The sequence below is a fragment of the Xenopus tropicalis genome, chromosome 6, assembly GCF_000004195.4.
Source record: "Xenopus tropicalis strain Nigerian chromosome 6, UCB_Xtro_10.0, whole genome shotgun sequence".
Lineage (NCBI taxonomy): Eukaryota > Metazoa > Chordata > Amphibia > Anura > Pipidae > Xenopus > Xenopus tropicalis.
In genome coordinates this window covers 92553393-92575478 of record NC_030682.2, presented here as the reverse complement: position 1 = coordinate 92575478, position 22086 = coordinate 92553393, and the positions used below count along the sequence as shown (strand labels likewise).

At 37.5% G+C, this 22086-nt stretch overlaps 1 protein-coding gene across 2 annotated transcripts in view; it reads left to right on the top strand.

The window, feature by feature from the left end:
• Positions 1-783: 783 nt before the first annotated feature.
• The window catches only part of dtnbp1 (dystrobrevin binding protein 1), a 70332-nt gene continuing 49029 nt past the window's right edge, over positions 784-22086 (top strand). The window contains exons 1-6 of one of the 2 annotated variants that reach the window (XM_031903263.1): positions 784-1086; positions 3276-3329; positions 3607-3657; positions 4316-4376; positions 7157-7289; positions 11656-11788. In XM_031903263.1, the coding sequence (XP_031759123.1) occupies positions 1028-1086; positions 3276-3329; positions 3607-3657; positions 4316-4376; positions 7157-7289; positions 11656-11788 (491 nt within the window). In that variant the 5' untranslated portion in view covers positions 784-1027. Of the gene's footprint in view, positions 1087-3061; positions 3086-3275; positions 3330-3606; positions 3658-4315; positions 4377-7156; positions 7290-11655; positions 11789-22086 lie in introns of those variants that run through there. The other variant, XM_031903264.1, reaches the window with a different exon arrangement.

The following is a 22086-nucleotide window of genomic DNA, read 5'->3' as shown; positions in this document are numbered from 1 at the left end:
ATGTAATAGCACCCTCTAGGAGTGGTGAGTTCAGATAGCTTATTTAGCAAGGGCAGTTAATAGCCCCAACCAGGAGTTGTAAAAGGGTTTAGCCTACCCCGGCTCTGTATTCGTTCTTTAGGGACCGGTTTTATTAGACGCCAGGTACCAGTGTTAGGAGCTCTCCCCTGGACCACAGTCGGCCGGAACACTCCCTTCTGAAAGGTCTATATCTCGGGTATCAGCTAATCCTCCAAGTGGGATATTCTGTTCCTTAAGTGTCACATCTGCTGTATTCCATTGTGACCAATTTCTATACTGCTGTGGCTGTGAGTATATACCCTGTTGCACTATTCTGTATGTGCCTTGTTCAATAAATCTGCATCTAGTTCATCTGCAAGAGCTCCTGGCGTCCTATTACTGTAATCTATTGCACAACACCAGTGTGAGTTGTAGTTTAACAACATCCTATAGCTCCCACTTAGCGGAGGCCCATCCTGGGAAAGGGGGTTGCATGTAACACATGCTCTAATGTCCCACTAGCCTGGTAATAATACCCCTTTTAAGCCAAACAAGTGTTACATTAATAATAATAATAATAATAATAACCAACATTGGCCACATTTGCACTTGGACAATCGCCAAAACCAACCAACCAACCAACCAGGGATAAGCTTTTCATAAACAGCTGCACTGGTTACCGCCCAGCGTTGGTAAGTGAGCTGTGTAACATCTGAATTTATTCAATCTCCTGCCATTTGCTTCAGCTACATATTTGTAGTGCCAGCCATGTAACCATCATTCAAGCACAGCGCTTTCACGGCAACTTCACTTCCTGGGTGAAAGTTCTCCCCTTCCTCTCCCAGTTCGGAGCAGTCACGTGTTCCCGTGACGCCACTGACAACCCTGGCGCTTGTGTGTACTTCTATTTGTGGGGCGGGAGGTGGTCACATGCTTAGGATTTTACAGTGACTGAGAGAATGTTGCGGGGCTGCCCCAGAGAGAACTAGCGGGGACCTGTATAATCACCGCGGAGCCCACTTTGGCCATGATGTTTGAAAGTCTGCGGGAGCGGCTGCTCAGTGTGCAGCAGGACTTCACCAGCGGGTAATAATGTCTGCGGGTTGTCAGGGCTGTCACTGGTCCCTTCCGCAATAATAGTAGGCGCTATGCAGGCTGACTTTGCACTGCTGGGAGAGCTGGCTGCTGGGACAGAGAAGCAGTTCTTACATGGGAGCACGATATAATTGCGTCCCTGTTTACGTTAAATGGGAAGTGATCCTGAGCGAATCACATACAGATAATCTTGCGTTCTGCAACACAGGTTTTACTATGCTTGGTTCTGTGACTGTAAGGAGTGGCATGTAGCTAGAGTCCTATGAGGGATTTAACTGTGTTTCATAGAAGTTGTGGTTTCAGCCAGGAGTTGTGCATAAACAGTTTTATATTGCACATTGCCATTAGTGTTGAACGGTATATTAACATTTATTAGGAAGACTGACCAATGTACAGCAGCTGGAGGGCCACACTGTGGACTGCCCTTTTTATTTCCAGATGTAAGTTGCCATAAATTAGTAATAACTGCCAAAACATGACATGAGAAGCCATACTCCTTGGTATCTGAGCAATCAACCCATTGGCTAAATGAAGAGGCCAATAATGGCATTTCATTTGTTCTGATGTGCTAATGCCATATATATAATAACCATACATTAACATATGTGTATAGCCAACTTAAATAACACAGATATACATACAGACCTCATATTCTGTCAAGAAAACAGGCCCTTTTTACACTTCATTACACTTGTAGTAATACAGGTATGGGATCCATTATCCAGAAATCTCAGAATTACAGAAAGACATCTCCCCAAGACTCCATGTTAATCAAATAATTCAGATTTTTAAAAATTATTTCTGTTTTCTCTGTAATAATAAAACAATACCTTGTACTTGATCCCAACTAAGCTATAATTAATCCTTGTTGGAGGCAAAATGATCCTATTGGGTTTAATTGATGTTTAAATTATTTCTTAGTAGACAAGGTATGAAGATCCAAACTACAGAAAGATAAGTTATCCAGAAAAGTACAGGTCCCAAGCATTCTGGCTAACATGTCCCATACCCGTACAGTGCTGTTACCCGTAGCAACAAATCAGCCATTGGTTTTTATCAGATTAGTACAGGTATGGGACCTGTTATCCAGAATGCTCAGGACCTGGGGATCTTTCCATAATTTGGATCTCCATAACTTAAGTCTGCTAAAAATGATTTATATATTAACCTAATAGGCTTGTTTTACCTAGAATACAGATTAATTATATCTTAGTTGGGATCAAGTACATGGTTCTGTTTTATTATTATAACAAAGAAAAAGCAAATAATTTTTAAAAATTAGAATTATTTGCTTATAATGGAGTCTATGGGAGATGGCCTTTCCGTATTTCAGAACTTTCCGGATAAGGGATCCCATACCTGTACAGGGATCCCCAACTTTTTTGACTGAGCCACAGTCAAATATAAAAAGACTTGGGAAACAAAACACAAGCATCATAAAAGTTCATGTGGGTGCCAAATAATGTGATTGGCTATTTGGTAATCTCTATGCAGACTATCAGCTTACAGGAGACCTTGTTTGGCAGTACATCTTGTTTCTATGCAACTAAAAACTTGCCACCAAGCAACGAATTGAAAAATAACTACCTGCTTTGGGGACACTGGGAGCAACATCCAAGGGGTTGGTGAGCAACATGTTACTGTAGGTATCTGTGCTCTGAAACAAAAAGAAGTGTAAAACAAAAAATAGCGGATTGTGCCTTTTTTTACTTTGCACAAATACTCAGAGCCATACTTTGTTTTCTGTCTGACAGGCTTTCCAATTGTTAGGTTATATGAATAAATTATTCTTTGTTTAAGATCACATGCTAAACAGCAGGTCAAAGGTTTACCTTTGATGTATGAATTGGCACTTGTTCGTTATATAGGTACTCATGCATAACCCATGTTAGTCCTTGTCATTTTGTGCCTATATTCAGGATAGCACAGGAAGCACAGCCCTGTTTCCAATGGTTTGTTACCCCCTCAGAAGATTTTGGGGAGTCCTTAGGTATGAACTTGTATGAATTATTCTTCAGACATGCATTTTGTATAAGATAAAAGGTGACTAAAATCATATATTAATTTGCTTTTGCTTCAAAATAACAAAGGATAAACTAAGAACTTTTGCTTTTTAAAAAAATTATCCTAAAAATATAGTATTTCATATTATTACATTTTTATATATTATTGTATTGCAGGCTAAAGAGTTTAGGTGACAAGTCAAGGGAAGTGAAGATAAAAAAGCAGTACAAGTAAGTGTACTATTCAATTAAAATGATCCCACAATCAAGTCTTGTGCATGGTAACCTCCTCACTTCTCATGAAATCTTCCTATTGGGAGTACTTCAGTACAGTAGGGACTTTAAAAGAAAAACTTTCAAATACTTATAGAATGTTCTGTGCTCGTGTATAGCATCCAAAAATGTATATGGGGCTTGTTGTATAAATGGGGAATGTGACTGCATGGATCTGACTACTGGTAATTTTTTTGCAGCTTCTTGGTAATAGATTCATTCTTCTACTTTGCAGGCCAGCTGAGCAGCTATCAAAGTTTCCTGCTGGAACAGAACTCCTTAGCAGGTAATTTGTTATAGATCATGTAATTCTTGTTGCCAGTTTCTTGAAAAAATCAGTGTTTATCCTGGAATATTGTGTATTTCTTAATTTATTTGTATGAGCACAAAAATGTATAGACCTTTTAGTAACCAGTACAGGATTTACATTTTACGCTACCCTGAGGGTTCTTTTTATTGAGGCACACACGCACCCTATTCCTAATCAAGTGCAGTGACCTATGATTGCAAAGCAATAAATTGTATTTGCAACTAAGATAAAAAGGGGATCTACACAATTAGATTCAGATATGTCTGCCATATCTCAGCTTTTGCATTGAAAACTACTTTGGTCCAACATTGGCTTCTCAAGCTTTGCATTGTGTCTAGTTTCTTCCTGGGTCAACCATTTTTTATTCCACTTGTCATTCCCAGACACAGAGGAATAGGCTACCATAGGGGCTAAATTTGCAAACTCAGAACGTGTTAAAATGGAGTGCACAAATCTAACACATAAACACAATGGTAGGACTTCTCATTGCAGTATGCTATATAGTAAAATGTTGATAAGGAAAGCATGAAATATTGATGCCTTTTCCAAAAGTGTATTTTTTTCACATTGCCATAGATGTTCCAATCATAATGTATTTATTTTTATAATGTTCTGCTTTCTCTCTTTGTGAAAGGTATGAAGATACCTGGGCTGCTCTCCACAAAGTAGCCAGAGATTGCGCTAAAGCTGGAGAGGTAAGTACTTAAAAATGTTATTATTGCTGTATTGTTGTTTATGATTTTTAAAATCCTTTAGTGGCGGTGCAGAATTTCATTATAATTGTATTATTGAATTAGATTAATGCAAACGGGGTTATTAAGATAATAGATGAATACAAATTATAACAATAAATACCAATAAATAAAAGGTACAGTTGCAATAAGCTGGTAGAAGAAATGAGAGAACATTTTTGATTGTATAAACCCCCCACAAAAAATACCTGCCTGTCAAAGGTTAATGGTAAGGCTGCAGCATCCCCTTAATCCGTTAGGATTCCTTCTTCTCCTCTAACCCACTTTGGCTGTTGGCTACTGAGCATGCTCAGTTCTTCTCAACTTAGATTATTAAACATGTCCTCCAGTTTAGTAGCCAATGAAGAGATGACATTGCTGGTTTCCATAGCTCTAGCTATTTGCTCTTATTTTTTTGTCCTAACCTCCTGTCCTGCCCAGCTTATCCATTACAGTACTCAATCCAAGCAAACATTATATTAAAGTAAGTTCTGTTTTTGTAAACCTGTAATTTTTAAATACAATGCACGCTGAATTTTGTGCACATGTGCACAATTTTGTGTCTGTGTGCATTTGTGCTGTTTGCAGTTGTAAATGTTAGATGATGTGCAAGAGGGAAAATGGGCACTGGGTGAATGTTACTAATTGTGATGGAGCTGGCGAACGGAGGGGATATATGCAGTACAAATGATTTGACTCTGGTGGGGAAGTTTTGGCCAACATATATATACATGGCATATAATGGAAAATTTAGGGTTTATATGTCCTTTAACGCATAATTTATTAAGGCTCTTACACATGGGTGTTTTCTTATGGATTTACACACACATTCAGAGCATGAAAATATGCATATATTTATATTCAAACACAGACTTTTACTCTTTTGCGCGCATGCTTGCATACTAAAATTCTTCAAGTTGCGTCAAAAGAAAGTGTGATAAAACATGAAATGCAATGAAACACAACACGGAACCCTTGTGAGTACAGCCAGCCATAATAAAATGAAATTAATTAGCTAATATGTTTAGGTGCGCACACTCCTTAATATTAAACATGCAGCACCTGCATAAAAGAGCCTGTGTGTATTAATATAGTAGGCAAATTACATACTTTTATAAACATCTCGTTAAGACAAACGTCCCTTATTCAAGGTCTCTTCATTTATGCATGTAAACCCACAGCCTCTAATTGAAGGTCTTATAGTAAAGGAAAAAAATCATCCAGCCTGGTCTCTGGGAGTGTGTTAGAAGGCTATTTATAAGTGGTCACTTTAAAATTTTATTTTGCTCGGTACTCAATTTCTTGAGTCCAGCTGTAATTAAATACCTTTTGTTTTGCTTTGTTTGTCTGTATGATTTGCTAGGTCATACAGAGAGAAGCAATAACCTGCAACTTTACTAATGTCTTCAGTAACGTATTTTCTTTGATCATATTAGATTGAATGTTTGGAATATAATTTCACATTCCCCACTTCTTTCAAATCCTGCAGCATGTTAGCAGGATGGGAAATTGTTTGTGTAGCTAGGAAGTTGCAGAAATTGAAGTGATCTAGATTTTTTTTTTTTTCTTTACACCACCGTTCCCATGGGAATTAAATGTGCAGTTCATTACAGCTGAAGTGTCTTAAAGGAACAGTAACACCAAAAAATGAAAGTGTATAAAAGTAATTACAATATAATGTACTGTTGCCCTGCATTGCTACAACTGGTGTGTTTGCCTCAGAAAGACTACTATAGTTTATATAAGTAAGCTGCTGTGTAGCCATGGGGGCAGCCATTCAAAGGAGAAAAGGCACAGGTTACTTAGCAGATAACAGATAAACCCCCATTATATGGGGCTTATTTACTAGTTATCTGCTATGTAACCTGTTCCTTTTCTCCTTGGCTGCCCTCATGGCTACACAGAAGCTTATTTATATAGTAGCTTTTCTGTAGAAAAAACACCAGTTTTTTGCAGAGCAACAGTACATTATATTTTAATTACTTTAAAACACTTTAATTTTTTTATGTTACTGTTCCTTTAAGGTTTATGCAGCACAAAATATGTATCTGCTTTAGAAGCAAGCGCATTAATAATTACCTTGTCTTTAAGAAGTTACTCATTTCAACATCATAGAATATAGAAGTCATAGAATATTGCTTATTGTTTTTCTTTGTAAGTCTTGCAAAATGATATGTTAGTTTTCATAATCAGAATATGCACTTTAGTTATTAACTACCTTATTTTCTCCTATGTCTATTAACATGTGGCACATAATCCATGTTACTGTATATATTTTTAAATTATTAAAGTACCTGGTCCCCCTTTCGGTATTATTAATGTATCGTAAAATATATAGCACTGAATACACAAGTAGTGCTATATAAATATATACATACGTACATGCTAATTCTGAGTAGGATTTTCTGTAATGTGCATTTATTAATATAACCACAAGATGGCAGTCTCTTTATATTGTAGTTCAAAGGGTTGCTCTTTATGCATACTGTGAGTATGTAATTTAGTACAGAATCTTGCAAATCCATAATGACAGATATAAAGAGTATGCCATTGTAGGTGCACATATTTGGAATGGGAATATGCATTTTCATTTCTACAAAAATGCTGTATGTTGTTCATACACCCATTTATTGTACAGTACTGCTGTATGTTGGCTTTTTATAAATACATGTTAATGATAATAAAAGTACAATGCCTTAATACCTTGTGCTTTCTCTTGCTCTGCTTTGCTTCCAATGTTCCAGCAGGTGGATGGGGAGGTGGTGATGCTATCAGCAAACTGGGAGAAAAAGAGGAATGGTCTTGTAGAACTGCAGGAACAGTTGCAACAAGTGCCAGGCTTTATAGCAGATCTGGAAGCTGTGACTGCAAAACTAGGTAAGTAGCAGCCAAGTTAGGGCATACCTTTCCCCTTTTGAACATTGTTGGCTAAGTATCCAGTTTTGGAGAAACCTATTTTGTGGCTTTTTGTTTTCACCCTTCTGCTATAATGAAATGTTTCTGAGCAGGCTTGTAAAATATGGCAAGGTGCCAACCTCATTCACAGTTAAAGAAGAATGCAAGTCAAAATTTAAAAAGCATACTGCCCAATAGTCCTTCTATTGTTTAGTAAAAATGCCACACTTTTGGCTCACCTAATCAAATATTTACTCAGTCACACTTCACATTTTCTATCTGTTTTCTTGAACAGCCATCTTTAAAAAGGGTATTCTCCCTTCCTTTCCCTCCTTGCTTCATACTGCACATGTGTTTCATTCCCTCACCCCCCCCTCTGGCAGATCCACTTCTGATTGGCTGCTGGGCATGTGTAGCTCAGAACAGGAGACAGGATCAAGTTACGCACATGTGCATTGCTACTGACAGCCTACAGGATGGGGAGAGAGATTTCAGTGATGTCACTGTAGTCTTCACACTGCTGTAGGCTGCCAGCACCATATCTCAGAGAAGCAAGCAGGGATCTGGGAATTTAGATATGCAGTAAGTACTTAAAAAGAATGCCTTTAGACTTACTTTTAATTTATATTAACCTTTCATTGTCCTTTAAGATTAACATATAACTTCCCACATTGGTTATTACATCTCTCCTAGGGTGCTTGCAATATCTGTTCACTTCTGTAAGGTTGAGATTTTGTGATGCATAAGGAAGGGAGAGTCTCATACACTAGTTGTGATTCTATAAAGTACTGCCACTTTGAACTTGTTTTTTACTTGTCTCAAAATGCACTTACCCTATTTTTACTAGTTTGTCAGGTAAAGTTCTAGCAATAAACACATTTATAAAACACTGTACAGTAACTTTTTAGACTTCACTTGACATTACTGTTGACTTAAAAGATACATGCTGGGAATGGCTTCCTGGTCTCAGTAATGTGTTCTGTCATCTTAAATATCAGCCATAATCACAAGGTTAAAAATATATTTGAGTGTTTCCTACAAAGACAGAGTAGACAGGCTTTAACTGATACCCTTCTTATAAAGAGTGCTTCTCCACTAGCTGGAGAAAGAAAATATGAAGCAGGGGAAACTAATTTACAAATTCTGGCTTATGCTGATAATAATTATATTAGTGAGCTAGTGAAAAATAGATAAAGCAAAATAAAGGGAGCAAGTAGTGTCAAATGGGCAGTGGGTTATATGGGGTCTTTTTTCAGGAAGCTTGAGATATATATGGCATTTTTAAGAATAATTTTTCTGCAGTGATATGTTGCTAGCCTGTAGAATTATAAAATGGGGTTAATAGCCATTATGGAAAAAGGGATGACTCATCCGAAACACTCAGACTTTATCCTCAAGAGAACTAAAATATGATGGGGAATCCACTTTGTTTAATTAATATTTTCTATTATAAGAAGATATTTTTGTGTTTTCGTGGTGATCAATGTGACCCACTCAGAACCACATGGAGAGCAGTTTTTGGTCCCTAACAGGTTAAGAATGCCTGATATAAAGGCAGCTCATTTCCTGCTTATCAACAGTATAATCTTCTGCACTGACCAAACTGGTGCATGCAGCCTTTATATTAGGAAAGGGTATATTGACTGTATCACAGATGCAGCTACAGTATATGGTCCCCTACAAATCACAATCTTACCATTGCACTATTAACTGTCGCCATCAGCAGTGTATTTCTACTTTGCAGATGTGAAAATTTATTTTCATCTGATTGAAATGACCTTTCTTATGATGATAGGCAGGCAGAAATGACTGATTTCACAGCCTCTGAACTCTTGAGGGATCCATGTCAATATGAAGGATTTGCCTGGATGAGCTTGCCTCCCATATCAGCAGTGCTGCTCAGATGTGTCAGCAGCAGGTCAAGTGGATAGCACAGACAACTGTCAGATTCAAAAGTTCACAATATTATTGATTTGAGGTGTAAAAACCTGTTGGTTTAGTATAGTATAATACAGGTATTAAATTTATGATAGAATTGTTTTCCCACAATATAGATGTATGCAGCTTAGTTAGTATCAAGTACAAGGTACTGTCCTATTATTATAGAGAAAAAAGTTTGAGGGTAGAGAAATTCTATTACGGTATCTATATATTTTAGGCATGACCGTAAATGAAGATAATGGCTTTTTATTAACACAGGCTTCCCAAAATGATCCCCAAACTAGCCCATTAATATCCTGGAACATAAAATGCATTACTGAACCAAACACGTTTAGTTGAGTTATATAACTTGTTGTCAGGCCATTTTGAAACAATGATCTTGGCTAAGCAAATTCTGGTGCAGCTGAAGTTTGCATTAACCTCAGCATTCATGCTTGTGCTTCACTGTATATATACATCTTAGCATAGTAAAGCAATATCACAGTTTCCAAGTCTTCAAATTAAGTTATGCAAGAAGGAATGATCTATAAATACAGTAAATTATGTTCTTGTATTTAATCTCTACTTAATAAGATTATGTTCAATTAAAGATAAATGCTGCTTATAAATGCAATTTATTTCCCATTTTAAGCCAAAAAAAAGTCCCTAGTAACTGACTTTGTACATCTGTTGCAGTGTAGGAAGTGCCAAACGCTGCTGGATCTCTCATTGTGTCACAAGCGGTGACGCTATAAGCTCTGGAGTAAAATTATAGTAGTTAACACATTTAGCTTTGTTATTTCAGCACTGCTCACTTTGATATATTCATCTTTCTTTGCATCTTTTGTTTGTAGCAAGCTATTGTTTCCCATGTGAGATGTAAATGATCTGTTACATCCTGCAAGTAATGAGCAATACATTTCTGTGTTCATTGCCGCTGAGCTAAGTGATCCCATCTCTGTGCCAAGTGAAAGACTAAAGTGTTTATCTCCACATTGATCTTCTGGGATCATGTTATTCATGTACCAGCTGTAGCAGCACTTTTCCTGCTTAGAAAAGTTTGCATTTTATTAGTAGTCTTCATAATTCAGGTTTTTGAAATAAAGAACCTATTCAGCTGATCTGCTATCTACTCATTTATTTATAACCAAAACCTAAAAAGAAAATTCCTGAATAGCAGGGTTCTAGCAGGTTTTGAATCCAATCATGCTAAGCATAGATTAGCATAGATTTTTGTACAACAAATAATTGCTTCATTTTACAGACAAAGGGATCTGTTTTCCAGAATGTCGGGACCTGGTGTATTGCAGATAAGGGGTCTTTCCATGATTTGGATTTCCAAGTCTATTAAAAAAACATTATTTCCAGATAACTGATCCCATACCAGTATTTGTAGCAATTGCTTTCATCTTCTAGTCTTTAAAATGTGCATTGACGTATAATTAGTTTTTAGTGGTGATCCCATTTAATGATTTGATTAATTAAGTATCCTAAACGGAATCCTGTATTCCGTGCATCACTTCTAGAATACACTGTGCTGCAACTCCAGCATAAACTGGTCAGTAAATATGAACCCCTCTGGACCCCAAAATCCCCACCTGATCTGTGCAGATCTCACATAATGTGGAAAAACTGAGGAAATTCAACCTAAAGAATTACTTCCTCTAGAAAATTCAGATACAATGGGGATATTTTAATGGCCTAATGGACAGGAAATGTTAAAAATCATAGCGCTTATCAGTACTAAAATATGGGGTTATTGACGGCCTGGGATTCTCTATTTTATTGCCAAAAATTCATGTAATATTTTTCACAAGTACATTTAATTTTAAACTTCTGCAGAGTACTTTTTTTCAAAAAAAAAAACTTTGTACTTTTGTTGTCAGCAAAAAATGACCTTATTGGCATCTTTCAGATGCTTAAAGGACCCCTGTCAGTGTTGTATGTGCAGCCCTAGAAAGTATAGCAAAAAAAGGGAAAGTTGTGCTCAACCACTAAATTTTAAACCATTAGGCGGGGGTGCAATGAGGTTGTGACCAAAAAATACATATAAACAACAACAGCCCTAGAAAGTGACTTTACATTCCTTAGGCAAAGCTACATTGTTTCCAGTGACATTATATAAAAATAAAAAGTAATAAAAGCACAATGGCCAAGTATACACATAAAGACTGATTGCAGTTGTGTGGATCTTTTCTTACTTCTCAAACTGCCCATTCATTTGTTAATACTTTTTGTAACATTTGATTCTAAATAAATATTATTACATTACTTTTAGACTTGTGAAGAACATAGATTATTAGTATTTGCAGTGTATATATAATGCATTTGTATTGTCATTTAGTGTAGCATCACTGCATTTTTTCCCCATCATTTATTTTTTTTATTGTTGCATTACGCTAACAAAACGGTTAAAACTCCTGTTTAGTTGCACTGGAAGGAAGCTTTGAAGATGTCGAAAGACACTTGTTGGAACTGGAGGATCTATGTGAACAGTGTGAATTACAGAGATTTAAGCATGCACAATGCATGCAGCTAGAGCAATACAAGAAAAGCAAAAGGTAAGCCGCAAAAATTATTATCTTACTATTATTATCATTTTTCCAGTTACTGTACCCCTAGGACAATTGGCTAGTTATTAATGCAAATTGGCCACACTTGACCACAGCGCTTGGCTGATAACACATATGTATCCACCCAATTGCGTAATTGGTTCAGCAGGAATACTTGAGCACCTATCTTAGCAAATCAATACTATGACATTGTAAGTATTTCAATCTCATCTCTGCAGATAACACCCAGAATAACTTTCCTTCCACCGCCTGTTATTAGATATATCCTATTACCTGAAGTGTAAGCCATGCTTCAATAACACAAATCCCACATGCTACATATGGCAACATTTCCAGAATAACAAATTAGCATTAACCCCCAAATTTCACTATATTTTTAATTTGTTTATCAATCAACTGCTTTGGGTAACATTAATGGGGTTGTTTTCTTAGTGAAGTGTAGTGAAGAAGGAAATGCAGTACAAGAGTCAGTTTTTTTCTCAGTCTTGTTTCCATCTGCAATAGTGTCTGCTAGCCACAGAGTGGTGTACACATTGGGTGGGTAGCTGAATTCCCCAAGAGTGCAAGTCGCAGGTTAAAGGGTCAGGTGTGGTAGGACATTTTTTCTCTATTTCTCTCAAATCATCTTTTCTGTCTCCTTTTCAGCATTCTGTCCTCTTTACAATGACTTAATTGTATATAATAATGGCATATACGATATGATGAAACAGGTTGCATATATATATACTGTGTGTGTATATATATATATATACTGTATATATATACTGTATATATAGTAGGTTGCCTGCTGGAGTGCAGATCAGAGGTTCAGGTTAGACCTGCACAGCTCTTTAATCTGCATTACTTCTGAAGAATTCGATACTCTGACACCAAAATGGAAAGCATAATTATGCCCTTTACTAGAGAAACCAAAAAGGGCTGCATGATAAAAGGTATAGTCAGAGGAGATTGAGAAACAGAAGAACCCCAAGCCCCACCTATACTAGCCACGGTTCTGCCAGGAACTAATATAACACTTACATTATATCAGGCACAAAAAAGTCAAAGTTTACAAAAGTCTGCATAACAGTTTTTATAAAGCAGAACAGGACAGATGGCACTGAATACTAGGGTCAGTCAATCACCCTTTGGCACTTAAATTGCACCTCATAAAATTATAGTACTGTTAGTAGTAGTGTTAGTATTTATATTATAATGTCAGAAAATAGTGACATGGCCCCATACAAAATAGCACACAATATCAATTCGGGAGAAGTTCCATCCACCATTGACTCCATTATAACCAAATCAATCTAATTAAAAAAATTATTTTCTTTTTCTCTGTAATAATAAAAGAGTACATTGCACTTAATCCCAAATAAGCATTTTGACTGTAATTGCCAATCCAGTATGGAAGGACTGAATAGGAGGAGACACCTGCCAAAATATTATTTCTGTTTACTCTGTTAATGCAAGTGTAAGATGTTAATTGGCTCATGTGGTGAGCTTTCCAGCAGTGGGATTATTAGTGAAAAGTAAATATAGGGATTTTCAGATTGCTAAATAAATAATGAAGTTTACTGAAATGAGATACTTCCTACTTTGTTGTGCTCAAAGAATGCATTTTAATACATAAATCAGTATCTTCATATCACGCACAATTAAAAGAACAGTTCAGTGTAAAAATTAAACTGGGTAAAACAGACTGTGCAAATAAAAAAAAATGTTTTCAATATACTTTACAGCTCTCTAATCTGTTAGCAGTCAGTAACCAATCAATGACTTGAGGGGGGTGCCATATGGACATTACTGCTTAGTTAGTTTGCTTTTAAATCTGACCTGCGCGCTCACAAACTAACTGAACAGTTATGTCCCAAGTGCCCTTCCCCTAAAGTCACTAACTAACTAAGAGGTTAGAGAGCTGACAGCAGGAAGTAGAGTTCTGGCTTATTAGACATCAGCTCACTCAGCCTTTATAGCTTACATTTTTGCCTAACTATATTAGAAATATTTTTTATTTTGTGCAGTCTATCCATTTTACCCAGTTTTATTTTTACACTGAACTGTTCCTTTAAAGGAGAAGGAAAGGCTAAGTCACTTGGGGGTACCAAAATGTTAGGCACCCCCAAGTGACTTACATGACCTACCTTGTACCCCGGGCTGGTGCCCCTGTTAGGAGAAAACAGCACCAGCCCGGGGTACCTGTAGACACGCTTCCTCCTTCCTTTGCGCGCTGCTGGCGAAATCCGTGGGCCGGCGCATGCGCAGTAGAGGGAAAAGCCGACTTTAATGTTTAAGTTCGGCTTTTCACTCTACTGCGCATGCGCGTGCAAGCGAGGAGGAAGCAGGAAGCGCCGGCAGCTGCCCCGGGCTGGTGCTGTTCTCTCCGTACGGGGGCACCAGCCCGGGGTACAAGGTAGGCGTTCTAAGTCACTTGGGGGTGCCTAACATTTTGGCACCCCCAAGTGACTTAGCCTTTCCTTCTCCTTTAAGGAACAAAAGAGAAAACCTGTGCCTACTTGTGAGATGTTTCCTCTGATGAATCTTATTTGTAGGATGTTGGGCATACAGGGGAAGGCACGCCTTTAGTTTGGTAGGGCTGGTAAGCAACCGGCTCTTTGGTTTGGCCATTCATGTGTTGATTGGCTAACCGCTAATGTAATCATTTGGCCTTCGTGCTAGTGGTCAAACTGGGCCTAAGTTAAGAGAATTTTGCAGCCTCAGTCCTTTGCAGACACAGGTAGCCTTTAAAGGGGACCTGTCACCCTAAGAAATAATTCCAAATCTTTTTGTATCATGTTAATTGAGCAAAATAATCTTTACTTATACTATATAAATTATTTTTTTTCCCCTTCACTCTTGGAATTTACAGTCACAGCCAACAGGCTGGCGACATTTTGTGAAAGGCAAGCTTTGTAACACCCCAAAATGTAATGCATTTGCCATCTGGGTGATATCTAGGAAGTGCTGATTGGGAAGTTAAAGTAATTGTAATTAATTATATGAGCTGTCAATCATATATTGCCTGCACCGCCTTTATGCCCCAGGCATAGAGGCGGGGCAGGCAATATATGATCAACAGCTCAGATTTTTAAAAACATTTATAACCGGTATGGATGATTTAATTAAAAAAAAAATGGGTTTAATTTTTAAAGGACTTTTATTATACAGTTTTTCGTGTGTGGTTGACAGTTCCCCTTTAATGATTTGACCATTGTTGTAGTCCATTTTCAAGTGCTTGCTATTCTATTCCTAGACAGGGATGCTTTAAAGGAACAGTAACACCAAAAAATGAAAGTGTATAAAAGTAACTAAAATATAATGTGCTGCTGCCCTGCACTGGTAAAAGTTGTGTGTTTACTTCAGAAAGTCTACTATAATTTATATAAATAAGCTGCTATGCAGCCAAGGAGGCAGCCATTCAAAGGAGAAAAGGCACAGGTACATAGCAGATAAAAGATAAAACACTATTGTATTCTACAGAACTTATCTGTTATCTGCTATGTAACCTGTGCCTTTTTTCCAGCTTGAATGGCTGCCCCCGGGGCTACACAGCAGCTTATTATATAAATTATAGTAGTGTTACTGTAGCAAACACACCAGTTTTACCAGTGCAGTGCAACAGTGCATTATATTTTTTTTACTTTAAAGCTGTTTCATTTTTTGGTGTTACTGTTCCTTTAAGTCGAAGCTCTATAAAAGCTGTGTGCCAACAATTGGCTAATTCAGTATGTAGCAGCCCATGTTTCAAGTTACATTTTTATTACATCATTGATATATTATGTGATGTAATTTAATCAAAAGTCCAGATTTAATCAGAAAGGTGTGTGTTACAACTCATTGTGTCTTATGAGGTTTTACAAGTCTTAACACTGTCTAGAATATATACATTGTGTATTCTCAAAAAAGTAGTGACCTAATATTGGCCATTAAAGTGATGTGTATATCTCCATTAAAATGAAAGATTTCTGTTTAAAGTGCAAAGCTAGAATTCTGCTGAACAGGCTCTAAGCTCACATGGAAAAAGCATTAGATGATGAAAGTAGTGCTATTTACAATGCCTTGCAAAAGTATTCAGATGCTTGGCCCATTCTCTTATTTTACTAAATAAACCGCACCTGATTTGGAGTGGAACAGCGAAGAGCACATTTTTAAAGTGGTTTTAGGTGTAGCTCACTGCAGGGCTGTGGAGTCGGAGTCGAGGAGTCGGAGGCAATTTTTGGTACCTGGAGTTGGAGTCGGCAAAAAATGAACCGACTCCTACTAAATTTAAATGGGAATAAAAAAATAAATAAATAAAGCAAGTTTAAATGTCCCAATTCACAAACAGTCATAATTAATTACTTCTCTGCTATAAGAATAAAGCCCAATGCACGCAGTGCATAAACGAACACGTTGAGTGACCATGAAGCTTTTCATTGACCGTATGCTTCACTAAATGGGACGTAACGCACAGTTAAGGTGCGGCAGCTCCACTGCGTCGTGTTCCTCTGTTACAGGGAACCCAATGCCCACTGGGAAACCCAGCCTAACTCTCACTGATAACTAATTAAGTAAAAACATTGCAGGACTAGAAATACTTCTATACGTGAAGGGAATGGATAGTCAATAGTTTAAAGGAACAGTAACACCAAAAAATTAAAGTGTATAAAAGTAACTAAAATATAATTTGCTGCTGCCCTGCACTGTGTGTTTACTTCAGAAAATCTACTATAATTTATATAAATAAGCTGCTGTGTAGTATGGGGGCAGCCATTCCTGCACTGGTACAGCTGGGGTGTTTGCTACAGAAACCCTACTATAGTTTATATAAATACCCTGCTGTGTAGCCCCGGGGGCAGCCATTCCTGCACTGGTACAGCTGGGGTGTTTGCTACAGAAACCCTACTATAGTTTATATAAATACCCCGCTGTGTAGCCCCGGGGGCAGCCATTCCTGCACTGGTACAGCTGGAGTGTTTGCTACAGAAACCCTACTATATTTTATATAAATACCCTGCTGTGTAGCTCCGGGGGCAGCCATTCCTGCACTGGTACAGCTGGGGTGTTTGCTACAGAAACCCTACTATAGTTTATATAAATACCCCCCTGTGTAGCCCCGGGGGCAGCCATTCCTGCACTGGTACAGCTGGGGTGTTTGCTACAGAAACCCTACTATAGTTTATATAAGTAAGCTGCTGTGTAGCCATGAAAAGGCACAGCAGATAACAGATAAAACACTTGTATTCTACAGAACTTGTCTGTTATCTTCTGTGTAACCTGTGCCTTTTCTCCTTTTTCCAGCTTGAATGGCTGCCCCCAGGGCTACACAGCAGCTTATTATATAAATTATAGTAGTTTTACTGTAGCAAACACACCAGTTTTACCAGTGCAGGGCAACAGTGCATTATATTTTTATTACTTTAAAGCTCTTTTATTTGTTGGTGTTACTGTTCCTTTAAGACTGAAGCTTTAAAACATTTGAAAAACTGCTGTAATTCAGCTGTAATGTTAGCTTAAACTTTAAACATGACTATGGGATTCTAGGGAAATCATTAGGAGTAGGAGTATAGATAAAATTGTCTATCAGTTTATTATCAGTTCAGTTGTGTTTTAAGTGCCCCTTCCCCTTCCTGGATGTATAAAATACATTAGCATATTAAAAATAGAGGAGTCGGAAGTATCAGAAACTGAGGAGTCGGAGAATTTATCTACTCCACAGCCCTGGCTCACTGTGGGTAGAAGCGCAAGTTACTCACTGCGTTGTAGGCATAAAAAACCCTTTCATTGTAGGCTTGGTAATTTTAGTAGCCATATAGATTTGCCCCACATTTTTTGCATTCAAAGCTCTATCTTTAAAAAGATAGAGTTTAAAAACTTTAAAATATATGAGGTGGTCCCTGTTGGTGATATAGGATAAGATTTTGCGGTTGGTTTTGACAAAGTTTGCTTTTTTTTTTTTTGCCCAAAGAATTATTCCAGGGTATGTCAGTTATTTTTTGGTCATCAGTTTGACATGCATGAGCAATAAGAGTTGTGTGTTGCTTTCTTAAGTATTATTTATCAAAACAATTATTCTTACAATAAATCTGGGTGAAAGAGGTTTATAACCCTCACATTTAAGTTGCTTATTACAGTAAACACCCAGGCCTCACCAATTTGAAATATATTTTTTCATACTTTAATTAGTATTACAGATATCTGCAAAAATTACAGCCAAACCTAGATTGTTTCTATGCAAAAAGTTGCACCCATAACGTTGTAATGTTTTATTTTGGGAGTGCTGAATAAAGTTTTTTGGACCCTCCATTGCAGTATGCAGTCTTGCAGGACAGTGATTTATTTGTTTAAGAAAAGGGTTCAAGGTAAGAGGAAAGAAAAGCATTGTACTTCACTGCAGAGTTTATTGAAACAGACAGTAATAAGTGAGCTCAACCTTTTCTTATCTTCATAGGTTGTAGTTGTAAAAAAAAAGTTATGGGCCCACAAGCAGAATGAAATCTTTGATATAATTCATTTTGTGTAAAGATACAGGAGAATTTGTTAGAGTTGCTAAATGATGTCATAACTTCACTGTAGGAGGTGAGAACTAGGAAGGTGAAGTAGTTATTTATCAGAAACTTACATCAGCGTGGTGGGCAGTTTGCAGGGCAGCAGAAAGGAAAAATGGCCACACACTAGGTGACCCCATGCACTATTAGATCGATTGAACTGTGGGATAAATGCCTGGATAGGGTATGGTCTGATCATTTTACATCCTGAACGATTGAAACAGCAGGAAGTGAAGAGAAGCAGCAACTCTACCTTTACTTCACTACAGATGATCAAACAGGCTCAATATCGAACTTATATCCATGGATTACAGATATAAGTTGGGATTTGCAGGCTGCCATACTCATACTAAAAACCATAAAATTGAAATTGTTATATCTCTATATGTATGCCAGCCTAAAGAGAGGCTGCTGCTTATCAAATCACAGTTCAGGAGCCGGAGGGAACTTGGGAAGTAGTTAAAATGGCTTGCCTGACGTCTCAATTTTCAAGTTAAAGAAAAAACATCTATGTGCTTGTTTAAAAAATGAATTTATTTAAGGTGTCATTTAAGGAGCACTATTAGCTGATGCATTTCAAAAACATAATGTGTTTCTTTAAAGGCATACTAGGTCAGGGAGAGCCATGGAAACCAGAACACATAAAATAAATGGCAGCTGTTCAGTAGGTTACTGAATAGAAATTATACTGCCCCTGGCACACTGTAGTAAGTGTCCTCTCTTTTCTCCTGCCATAGTCTGTACAGTGTGACACAGTAAGTGCAAATTTTATTTAGCAAAAATGGAAGTTTAAAAGTGAATTTAGTTCTTCCTGACAGAATTGTGTCAAAACTCATCTCAAACAATTATTGTACTAATAAAATTTCTTAGCAACCACGAAAGCAGGGAACAAATTATCAGAGTGTCTCTAGGCAACATCATTTAGAATATTACACGAGATAAAATTCAAGATGTACATAAATGTTTTTTGTTTTTTTTTACTTCAATGGTTCTGGTTTTTAAGTGACTGCTGCCCTACTCTTGACTTTCCTTTTTAGTCTTTCAGTTTTTTTTTTACATTAACAAAGATGAAACACCATGAGCAAAGATGAAAATGTTAATTTTTTGCCAGACCCAATAGAAAGTTTCTGTAACTTTTCAATATAAAATCAATTGTAACAAATCTGTGGTGCAAAATGACTGCATCTAACCTGATGTTAATGTGCGCTCCTTGTCCTCCCTTTTATGAACCCTTCTGTGACTTTATACTTGTCCATGCAGTTTTCACTAATGTGCCAGTCATACCTTCCATTTGATCTTCCTTAATGCTCTGCTCCCCTCCCTGGCTGGTCCAAATTTCTCCCTCCGCTGTTCATCAGCTCCTGCATCCTCTGTTACCCTGCCCTCATCATTAACCTAACATTCAACCTAGCAGTAACCCTAAGGTTACAGTTTTGGGGTAAGGGTTAGTGTTAGGAAGAGCCCTAAAGTAAGAAGGGAGGAGAACTGAAAATGTACACAAAAGGGCTGACCGTGTATGGAGGTGGTGGATGGAGGAGGGCTGAGCTCGTGATAGAAATCTTGAGCCCTGAGAACTGAGGCTTGTTAAAGTGAGGGAGCAAAACAGGAGTTATAAAGTTCAGGTAGAAGTATAACTAGAAGCGTAACTAGCCAGCCACAGGCTGCAGAGCAATATTTGTAACAGGCCCCTACCAACCCTCCCAAACTTCTCGCCTTTTCTGCTGTTATTATTTCTAGTTCTTCTTGTTGGTGTCATGGCTACTGCCAGGCTTCATGTGGTGGGTGCCCCACCGGATGTTACGCCAGCGCAAGTACACATGTTCTGAAAACTCTCCAAACACAGCAAGAGCTGCATGTATGATAATGTAGGATATATTGCTGGAAGATGTCCTAATATGGGGACTATATCTGCCTTTCTTCTTTTTTCCTAGCTTCTGTAGCTGCTTTGTAGTACTGTTTTCTAACTGTTCATCTTAAGATGGCTATACATGTCACCAAAACAAGCAGATCTTTTCCCCTTGCCCAACTTGAGGATTTTTGAACCTGCCACAGACTTGGTCTGAATGTGTCAAAATGGCCACCTTACTACATAAGCCATGTAAAGTTATATCTCACTTCTGGCTACTTCTTTTTTCTTTTTTTTTTCTATATCATTATTTTAAAGGAGAAGGGAAGGTAAAAACTAAGTAATCTTTATCAGAAAGGTCTACATAAATACAACCATAAGCACTTACAGTAATGCTGCACTGAGCCCTCTATCAAAAGAAGCAAAGGATTTCTTGTCTCTTTTTTTGTTAACATGATGTGCCAGTGTCTGACTTCCTCTCTCAGAAACAGCCTTAATTTCCAGGGCCAGCATCTGCGCAGCCTTCTCCTCTCTCCCTTCTCCTGCTCCCCTGTCTCCTCTCCTGCTCCCACCAGAATGCTAAGAACTCACTCCCCCCTCCCTTAGGAATGTGTGATCTCAGCTATAATGGCTAGACACTGCAGGAAGGAAGCTCCCTAAAATGGCAGAAATGTTAATGGTTTCTGCAGAATAAATATATTGTTCTAGGTGGCACTAATGCGGCAAATCTTTTGGCAGTAAATGCCAAAATGACTTTACTTCTCCTTTAACTGATTTTTGTAACAAATTGTTTACTAAAAGTTGATACAGGAATATGCACACATATGTTTATGTATGGTTCACTCAGTTGTTATCGAATACAATACTGAGTTTATTCACAAACCAAGTACCTCAATCTCTGTAAAATTTGGCAGTTCCACCATATATGTCCCATTGAGCCAGGAAAAGGGCATCCCCTGAAGTAGTTTGGTGAGAGATTATCATACAGTTTGGCCATTCTTGTAGGAACCATATACCACTTAAATAAAACTTAAAAAGATGTTTCCTGTATTAATGCATTAACTGAGCATTTAGCGGGCTGATGTAATATCTTGGCCCAAACCGTTTCAGGTTGTGGGTTACCCAATCCTTTATTCCAGTCTTGTATCTATTTCAGATTTAGAATCAGATCAATTGCTATCAGTTCCCTATTGATGGTAGATATTTTAGGGCCAAAGTGGAGGATATACAGAGATATTCAAAATGGTTGATTGGTGGAAGTTCTCTATAATGGAAGGTTTGTGATAGTCTAAACATTTTACTTTGTGGGATATTAAATTTCTCCTTAAGGGTGGGAGTCGTAGGTAATTTCCTGATATCATAAGTAATCGTTGTTGATGGTGTGTCCTATTAAAGGGGATAGCACCAGAGACAGACAGATTGCCAAATGATCCATTGCTAATGACTTCTTGAATAACATTTGAATAGTTTTTTTTTTTTTATTATTATTATATTATAGAAGAATAGATTCACAAGCTAAGATCCTGATCCAAATAAACCCTTTTATGGGCACTGACTGTTGAAACACATAAGTAACGTTATACTTCAGAAATATCATGCCCACAATAGCTCTCACACACTAATTTTATCCTTGTGTAGAAAAGAGCCAACTTGGCAGAATTTAGATCTCGGTAAAATTAGACATTCTTTGTCTGATGTAAGTATGGAACACTTGTGCTTTGTGAGGAGGATTAGAGCAGCTACAATAAAGCTCATGAAAGGCAGGAAGTGAGATAATGCCAGTTTCCTCAGTTTCTTGCAAAAGGCTTTTTTGTATCGTTTATCTATTCTAAGTCAAGAAATTATTTAGCCAGACAAGATTAAAGCAGCACCATCTGTTATCAAGAGTCTATTTTAGATCATAACCTGAATGCTCAAACTCACCACAATTT